Source organism: Apis dorsata, unplaced genomic scaffold (assembly GCF_000469605.1).
Source record: "Apis dorsata unplaced genomic scaffold, Apis dorsata 1.3 scaffold_326, whole genome shotgun sequence".
NCBI lineage: Eukaryota > Metazoa > Arthropoda > Insecta > Hymenoptera > Apidae > Apis > Apis dorsata.
The window spans coordinates 154,359-163,529 of NW_006263594.1; the positions used below are offsets into that span (position 1 = coordinate 154,359).

The following is a 9,171-nucleotide window of genomic DNA, read 5'->3' on the forward strand; positions in this document are numbered from 1 at the left end:
ACGAAACGTAATTCGAAAACTTTGACTCGTTGTTAGTACGTTGTTTGCGTAANTAATCAACACAGATATCCTGAAGCCAGGAGACACAGAAGGAAAAAGAAAAAAGGCTTGCATGCGAAACGTCGACAAGGATCAAACCTTCTTCTTCTACGGCCGATAACTTTACGGGACATTTCCCTTCGAATCGAGGAAAAAGAAAACGAGGGAATCCTTGGTCGAACGAACTTGGTCTCGAAAAGTGTATCTCCTCTCGTTTCTCCTCCCGAATTTGTCGATTCGTTGCAAATTCGTGCGCGTTCTCACTGAAGGAGTTGCCACGATTGGAACACATCGATCACGTAGACATCCCTGTTCTTGTGCTTCGTCTTGATGTGCTTTCGTATGTCGGTCTTCACCTTGCACTTGTACTCGCAATAAGGGCACTTGAATCGTGGCTGCTGACCGCACTGATATCGCAAATGGCTGGTCAAGTTCCTCTTCCACGCGAACACGCTTCGACAATTGGGATTCGGACAGGCGTACTTGCTCGGTTTCATTAACCAATTGCCGCATTGACGATGATCGTCCACACGCAACGTGGATCCTTTGCCCCCTGAAAAACAACCAATTGTTCGCGATCAAACACGTTCCGGATGGGGGAGGGGGGAGAGGAAGGAGGGGTCACCTGGTGATAATCAAGCGCGAGAGATAGGATCGAGCGAACAACGTGAACCGATCTCCGTTCCTTTGATCGGGGATCATCGTTTGATCGTTTCGAATTGCAGGCGTACCAGTTTCAGATGTTACATGTAAACGTTTTGGTAAGAATTTTATTCCAACGTTTTGTCAACATTGCTCGATCAGTTTCATCCGAGGATCGGATAACAATGTTACACGAGATATGTATGTATCACCGTGTTTTCACTATATACTTGCTCGTCGAGAAAAAGAAGAAGAAGAAATCGTTCTTTGATCGATTGGATAATAATTTGGAAAATTATTGTACTCGATCGAGGAACGATTCGAAAACAAGATTGGATCAGGAGTAAAAGTTATCGAGACATCGTCGAGACACTCGATCGAATCTAATTGGCCAAGCATTGGGATACGATTCGAGATCGATTAAAAGTAATATAGCGATAATGCTTGCTTGAAAAAAACCTTGTTAAGATCGTGAGAGTCTTAAATTCTTAATCAAAATATCGTCTGTAATTCAACCTGTATTCAAAGAAACACAATTAATCGTACAATCGTGAAACAAGTAACAATTACAATCGATGTAATACAATCACCAGAACGTAATCACTGCAAATTGTCTTTTACCACTTCGTTTCGAACAATGTTGGGAGTAGTAGGAGGGGGGGAAAAGACAAGTCGTACATTTTATTCGAACGAAAATACAAATTTAAATTAAATTGAAAACACGGTCGTTTTAACTTGTCGTAGACGCGAACAGGTCGACCACGTAAATAGCCAAACCTTGGTGTTTTCTTATTATGTGTTTGTTTACGTCCCCTTTAACCTTGCAACAATACGCGCAATACGGACACTTGAACCGTGGCTGAAGGCCGCACTCGTATCTCAGATGTCTGTTCAAGTTCCCTTTCCAATTAAATGATTTGGCGCAATTCGGTGTTGGACACGCGTACACGGCCGTCCTCACTTTCATTCGTCTCCGTTTCGTCGATTTATTGGCCGTGTACTCGGCCGATAACCCACCATCCGCGAACGTCCACCAATTCTCCGTCCCGTTACCTGTAACAAACGAGCAGACGAAATTTTCTCATGGCGATAATATCGCTTCCATAAATTTTCTCTTTAAATTTTCGCTTATAATGTCGACATACGAGGAAACGCGTGTAATTATTATCTTCGATGTAATTCGTAATAGCAACGTTTAGTTTTTATTGACATAAGAATCGATCGACACAAAATGTAAAAATATTGGCAAAATTGTTTGAGGAGTGTAGGGATCGCGAAGGTTCGAACGCGTGAATTGGGATACGAGATGATTTTTGAAAGCGTTCCTCTTCTACGAGATTTGTTTGTGAAACCAGATTTCAAAATTCTTTCGACAATAACTTTACTATGCAATTGTAACTGGTCCAATCGTGACGTAATTTTTATCGCTATGTAACTAGGTAAGTTTACCTAACCTATAAATTCTTACTTTTATAGAATAGAATGAGTTATCCACGCGAAAATTTTATTCATTGAAAATTTTTAATCTTGGTTATCCTCGCGAAATCCATCATTTTCTTCATTCGCAGAAAATTTTCGCCACGACAAAATACTCGACGAATAATTATCGGCCTCGAAACAATTCTCATGGAAGATAATTTTAATAAAATCGGACGATCCGTATCCCAATCTGTGCGCGGATGAATCGAGTAAAAATGTGCTAACTAAGTGTCCAAAACGTAAATGCTGCAATTCTTATGGACTCTCTTGATGTGTCTGCATATGTTCGCCTTCCATTTGCCACGGTAGTCGCAGTGTGGACACTTGAATCGCGGCTCTTGGCCGCACTCGTTCCGCAAATGCCTCTTCAACGTGCATTTCCAGACGAACACGCTCGGGCAATTCGGGCACGGAAATTTCTTGTACGAGTTGTCGAATCGTAATCGTTGCTTCTTGTAGGAATGGTTCGCGTAATACAGAAAATCTGAAAGCAGAATGAAACAATCGGGGTGATATATTGTGAACGATGTGCGAACGAGGGACAATTTATTCCTTTTTTCAGGAGCTGAAAATTGACGTCGATCGACGTCCTCTCGATGATTCTTCGACGATTCGATGGAAGACAATGCAACACAATGGGATCGAGTGTTTTTTTTTTTTCACGATATGTTTCGATGTATGTTCATAAGACGTACGTACAAAGTATGGCACTAATTAATCGCTGAGATATTTGTAATAATTTAACAAAAAAAATTTTTAGAACGTGAAATTATTGGTGTTAAGTGAAGAATTAATTGGTGTAAAAACAAAAAAATTGTGATCGTTTTATTTTATCGTATATATTTTTCTTTTATAATATTTTTAAAATATTAGGGAAGAATTAATTCAAAATTATAATATCGTATATCGTTTCAGTTATTAAATCCTGAAATAATTTTATTTCTTTATGTTATATTACAATTAATTATCAAGATTTATTTTTGTTTTTGACGATCAATTAATAGATAATTCATAAATCAATAAAATTATTTTATATTTGAAATTATACATGACATATATGATGTTATAAATTATTCAATTTTAAAAATAGAAAAAAAATATGCAATGGAAATTAAAAAAATACAAAATGACTAGGTTTTAATAAAAGTTATTAGAATCATTTAAAATATAGCGACTGATTCGTGCCACACCTATATCGTGAATCGAAATTCCGAGTATACACCCCCGTTCAAAAGTCTTAAGATAGATATATTTACTTTGAAATAAAAATAAATCGTATAATCGTTAAAAACACGAAGGGTTATTTAATCACTTTTCCCAAAAAAGATGCATGCAATTTAAATTTAAATGATATTCACCAAACGTTAAAATTATCCCTAAGATTTTTAAACAGGAGTACGTAAACCATAAACTCAGAAGAAATCCTTCAAGGCAAATACAAATCTGATTAGTTACCTTTTATAAACCCAACATAAAATGACATAAAAAAGAGACATAAAAATAATCACACATTCACAAAATGTCCCAGCGGATTTCTTCTCAGCGAAGAAGAAATGCAGAGCTAAAATAAAATCCATAGAAAAAAAAAATACAAATTCGAAAGAGAAATAACTATTCTCCTTGTTTCTATCTTATCCCTCTTTCCATAAATTTCTTTCCAACTCTGCACATCAAACATCTTCGATTTACTATCCCATCGTACCCATTTTTTGATTTATGAGAGGTCGAATCTTCGATCGGTGTCCTGCAAATATTTCGTAAATTTTTCAAGGATTACCAGATGAGAAATCAGCGCCACCAAAGTTACCATCATGGCGACCATGACGTGTTATTTTAGACGTTATACGCATCGTGAGAAAATTTTTGTTACTTTTTCCATTCGACGCAACGATGACGATCTCCACAACGAAAACAAATTTCGTTAATCCTTTCGTCCAAATGTATCCCACAAATATATATTCCGACACAGCTTGCATGCTTCCTATCGATGAGAATATCGGTAACGATAAACATAACCTCGAAATACAACGCGACAGAGATGGACAAGCATTTTTATTTTTCGTGACATTTTTCACTTCAGTGTACAGTGAAGGACAAGTGTGTGTTTATTTATATCCATCCTGAATTAATTTCTACCAATATCGATGCAACGTACGACGCTACCCTCGTGTCTTCTTCGTACGTGCCTATAAACGTCCGAGGTCCATCTAGAACGAAAGTCGCAAGACGGACATTTGAAACGTGGATTTTGCAGGCACTCGTAACGAAGGTGTCTGGTTAGAGAGCCACGGTGGGTAAACGAGCTGCCGCAAGCGTTAGAGCAGAAGAACCTTTTATTAGCAGCGGAGGGTCGTTGGGCGGTCGATTTGCGCTGTCTCCAAGCTGCGCAAACCAAACGCGAGACGACGCCTGGAAAAGAAGATTTTCACCACTGAACGTGTTTAAAAAAAAAAAAGACAACTCTGATACATATCGTTGATAGCTAAATTTATCTTCGTTTTGTATGTCGTGACCATCGGGAGACGAGGGGAGCACGGGGAGGGAGGTGCAGAACAGTGCATGGCATGTAGCGTGGCGAGAGCAAGATAAGAGCAACCAGCAGAGCGAAGCGAAGTAGAGCGAAGCGGAATTAGAGTTGGGGAGAGACGGAGATATTCTGGTGTCGTTTAAAAGGGATAAGTCGAGTCCTCGCTGAACGAACGAGGAAATCGTCCATGTTCCACGTTTCTTGATTTCTTGATGTGAATGTTTGTTATAATTAAGAATGACGCCATACGTTGGAGAGACTGAATCAGTTGTATTTCGGTGATTTGATATCGATGACAATCGATATGTAACAAAATTAATATTATATTTTATTGTTGAATCTCAATCATTCTTTGACGGACAAAATTAGAAATTGATTTATTTGTTTTCGAATAAATAAAAATAATCAACATTTCTTATTTTAAAAAGATATAACTTCAATGCGTATATAATATGTAATACAAACTTGAAAACAGAATGCAAGAATTCCTTTATAATTTCTCTTTCTTTTATTAATTTATTAAACAGTTTATTAAACAATTTTATTAAACAAACAAACAATTGATATTTCCTCGTTGTTGTTTAGCGAGAACTTAACTTAAGGACGTGAAATAAACAACGACGATCGACCCAGCTGCTTCTGAACGAATGGCTCTTTTTATTCATAGCCTGGAATATGTGTATAATTCGTCGAATATCGATTAAAATGTCACATAGAAACTTACAAAAAAAAGGGGGGGAGGGGGAAACGCGTCGATCTAACTCTAATTTCGTAATGAGAAGCAGCAATGCGAGACTACTTCGTTCCTGCGAGAGTGGAATCGTTTAAATGTGATGCTCTGTGGCCTTGAGAACGTCGATCGCGTACACCTGACAATTCTTGTGCCTTCTTCTCACGTGCTCGTAGACGTTGGCCGACTTCTTGCACCGATATTCGCAATGTGGACACTTGAACCTCGGCTCTTGGCCGCACTCGTAGGTCAGATGTCGGTTCAGCGAGTATTTCTGGCTGTAGGCACAGGCACAGTTCGGACACGGGAACTTCTTCTTATAGTTATTGTCTATATCGGTTTGACTCGATGTTCGGGACCATAGTTTGCCATAGTTTTGGCCTTGGCCGTCTCCGATACCAACGTTGACCCCGTAAACGGTGAACGGGCCAGTAATATCTGGAACGAAACGTGTCTGGCTGATTGCGATGCTTTTACATTTTTACTTTTTTTTTTGTTCTACAAGAGTTCTGCTCTTATCGAGAGTCCAACTTCTTACGGGTTACGCAAAGTTAGAAAATTATCGAGTGTGGTGTCATCGATGAAAAAAAAGCTGGAAACGCGTAATTATAATCGTAATATTCGCAATTTGGCAAATGTTATCGCAAAAATTTTAAGAAATGTACTTACAAATATTGACGGTTGTATAATAAAATATGTCGCATTACGAAATAAAAATTCAAATGCTATACAAAACTTTGTTTGCCTAATATGTTATACGTACAATTTTAATACATTAGATTTATCGTATGGAACGTATTATTCGATTTTAACGCAAATAAAAAAAAATAAAATAAAAAAAAAATAAAATAATTGTTTGTGTGTCAAACGATCCTTTTGTCGTCCTTTGTTTTTTGTTGCATTATTATAATGTAATTATCGCATTACGTCGTTCTTGGATTGATTGTCGATAATATCCACGACGTACACTCTTTGGTTATGATGCATTCTACGTATATGAGATCTAACGTTCGACGAGTGTCTCGTGCAATATGAACAATAAGGGCAACAGAATCTTGGCATCTGGCCACACTGAAATTTCAGATGCTTATACAAATTATTCTTTCGCGTGAAAACGTTGCCACATTTGTGGCAAGAATATTTTTTGCTTCGCTCGTGATTCTGCATGTATTGGTGGCCATCAAGATAACACGGATGACGCGATACTGGATAACGAACACCTGCGAACAGAAAAAGTTTTACCAAATAACTACGTCGAATTTTCATTTGATTTGGGAGACAATGATATATGAGAGACAAGTTTTGTGATTTCTTATTCAAATTCGATTCGATTGTCAATGATGTAAATACTGTTGACATGAAAAAAGCCGTTATGTACATAGATTAATTTAATTTTAATTAGATAAAATTGACAAAAGGAAAGAGAAAGAGAGAGAAAGAGATGAGGATATTAAATTTTTCTAAACATAAATACAAATATTTTAAATAATGGGAAATAAATTCGTAGATTCGTTAAATAAAAATAAATTATGATAAAAAAGCAATTGGAAGTGTCATGGATGATGAATAAAATAATCTTTTTTAAGTAAATATTATAATTAAGAATTTTAAGAGGATATTCCAGAAAATGTTTATTTCAAGATTAATTTCGCAATTTTTTTCAAAAATTATCATGAGATTTTATATTACGTATATTTTAGAAACATCTTTATCATCATTTTTGATTAAAAATAATTAAACTCGAACTATAAAATATCTTTTCAACATTTTGAACATTTTGATTATTTAAAATGAAAAAGCAATTTCCACTTTTAAACATTGCTTAAAGGGATAATCGATTTTTCAAACATCCATTAGTTGCATAAATATGGATCTGTATATTTAATTTCAAAAATCAATGAATCAAAAAATGTGAAAAGATTGATTTTATTATTTAAACTAAAATATCCTCTTGAAAAAAAGAAAGGTTCATCTAAAAGTAACACGATCGACACGCACTATGGAAAATCACAACTTGAAATCTTGTTTATATCTATGACGTAGACCTCGTTGCCAGGATGAATTCTGCGCACGTGGGCACGAACATTAGAAGGATGTTTCGTTCTGTACGCGCAATAAGGACAATTAAATCGTGGCGATTGTCCACACTCGAATTTCAAATGATATTGAAGATTGTGTCTTCTGCTGAACACGCTGTGACAATTCCCGCAAGGAAACTTTTGCATGTGTTGTTCGTCTGTTCGCGAGAACGTGCTTCCTCTGATCGATGACCAACGAACTTCCTTTTCCTTCTGCTGCGGTGTTAAGTAGTTTGTCTCTGAAAAAAAATCACAAATATCTCGTTCACATTTTTGTATTGCTCGGCCCCAAAATTTTCAAGAAATTCTCGAAACTTTGTGCCATGTTCCGTTTTCAAACTTTCAGGATTTCTAGACTCGAGTTAAAAGTATCAAGAACGATCGAACTTCGGTTCAACTCGGCAATAATCGGAAATGATTCGGAGCTACAGAACCGACCACGTCCGATTATTGCCGAATCGAGTCGAAGCCGGACTAACTGTTTATATATTAATTCGAGTTTTAGAATCTGGAAAATTTTCGAAACTTTGAGAATTCTTAAAGAATTTCTAAATTCCGAGCAACATAAAAATATTATTATCACCCCAAATCTCGAGGTCCAATATATATCTCACAATATATAAATATACAATAATATCACGATATAATAAGACACGTACGAAGGAAACGCATGCACGCAAGGATTTTTCAATGAACGAGCGAGTGTTCGTCAAGTAAGGATGATTTTTATTAAAATTCGGTGATCGATGCGCAATTTATCACGCTATTTCATCTACATATAGCATTTTAGTCGTATGCTTCACTCAGTGTTGAATACTCATTAGATCGACAACGTAGACTTCTCTATCAGGATGCTTCCTACGCACATGGGCCCTAACGTTCGACGTGTGTTTAGTCTTGTAAGCGCAATAGGGACAGTTGAATCGTGGCAATTGTCCACAAGCGTACTTCAAATGATGCTGCAGATTGTACCGCCAGGTGAATGTACGTCCACATTTTGGACATAGGTGTCTCATCTCCTTGCGGAGAACTCGAGGATGAGTCGTTTTACGATTCGCCATCGCGCGACACCATCCGTAATTTTGGATGTGGTTTGATAATTGCTCTGAAAAATACAAATATTCTCATGGTTAATCGTTTTAGATGAATATCACGACACAATTTCAATTTCAACACATCTAACAACTAAGTCACTCGCCACGCTGCTCGATCGAAGAATTCGTTTCACAACGCGCAGAATGGGCCAAAAATCACGAAACCATTTTCGTTTCGGGAAATAATATCACGGGAGTATCCTCCTTTCTATAAACATTGCATAACATATTATTTATCAACGTTTTTGCAAAAAAAGTGTAAAAATGTTATATTTTCGAAATAAAATTCAATAAATTCTCTATTAAAGGAAGAGAGAGAGGACAAAAGATTCTTAAACTGTCACCAAGAAACTTCAGAATGTAAATAATCTGAAAAAAAAATTATTTTTAAGTAACACATAAAAAAATGATTAAATATCAAAAATTACAAATGATTCGAATGAACAATGACTATATTGAAGCGAAAGATGAGTTATCGTATAAGGTACGTATTTTTAAAAATTTGAAAAAAATAAAATATGAACAAAATCGAATGATTGTCACTTTTTGTTTCGTAATATATATATATATATATATATATAT

General features: G+C 36.3%; 3 protein-coding genes and 1 long non-coding RNA gene across 4 annotated transcripts; 1 reads left to right on the forward strand and 3 right to left on the reverse strand.

Annotated features, from left to right (window-relative positions):
- Positions 1-299: 299 nt before the first annotated feature.
- Positions 300-1,648, reverse strand: LOC116185902 (zinc finger protein 64-like). The gene is made up of 2 exons (XM_031511486.1): positions 1,417-1,648; positions 300-592 (listed from the first exon to the last, which is right to left on the reverse strand). Exons 1-2 carry the CDS (start codon positions 1,646-1,648, stop codon positions 300-302), a joined length of 525 nt encoding a protein of 174 aa, XP_031367346.1.
- On the reverse strand, positions 957-4,272 carry LOC102677489 (longitudinals lacking protein, isoforms A/B/D/L-like). The gene is made up of 3 exons (XM_006617721.2): positions 3,863-4,272; positions 2,386-2,644; positions 957-1,734 (listed from the first exon to the last, which is right to left on the reverse strand). Coding segments are annotated over exons 1-3 (264 nt in total). The 5' UTR covers positions 3,867-4,272; the 3' UTR covers positions 957-1,733.
- Positions 4,273-5,511: 1,239 nt separating this feature from the next.
- LOC116185903 (longitudinals lacking protein, isoforms A/B/D/L-like) lies at positions 5,512-6,479 on the reverse strand. The gene is made up of 2 exons (XM_031511487.1): positions 6,345-6,479; positions 5,512-5,871 (listed from the first exon to the last, which is right to left on the reverse strand). Exons 1-2 carry the CDS (start codon positions 6,477-6,479, stop codon positions 5,512-5,514), a joined length of 495 nt encoding a protein of 164 aa, XP_031367347.1.
- A 1,114-nt stretch (positions 6,480-7,593) lies between these two features.
- Positions 7,594-8,835, forward strand: LOC116185913. The gene is made up of 2 exons (XR_004150803.1): positions 7,594-8,208; positions 8,278-8,835. It is a non-coding gene; the product is annotated as an uncharacterized LOC116185913 (long non-coding RNA).
- The last annotated feature ends 336 nt before the right edge of the window (positions 8,836-9,171 follow it).

Excerpts from the sequence above, each read along its gene's own strand:
- LOC116185902 (XM_031511486.1), bottom strand. The coding sequence starts at position 1,648 with ATGAAAGTGAGGACGGCCGTGTACGCGTGTCCAACACCGAATTGCGCC. Across the intron at positions 593-1,416 it reads CCTGTTCGCGTCTACGACAA|GGGGCAAAGGATCCACGTTG; the intron begins GTTAAAACGACC and ends GTTGTTTTTCAG.
- LOC116185903 (XM_031511487.1), bottom strand. The coding sequence starts at position 6,479 with ATGCCAAGATTCTGTTGCCCTTATTGTTCATATTGCACGAGACACTCG. Across the intron at positions 5,872-6,344 it reads ACAATCAATCCAAGAACGAC|ACACGTTTCGTTCCAGATAT; the intron begins GTAATGCGATAA and ends GCAATCAGCCAG.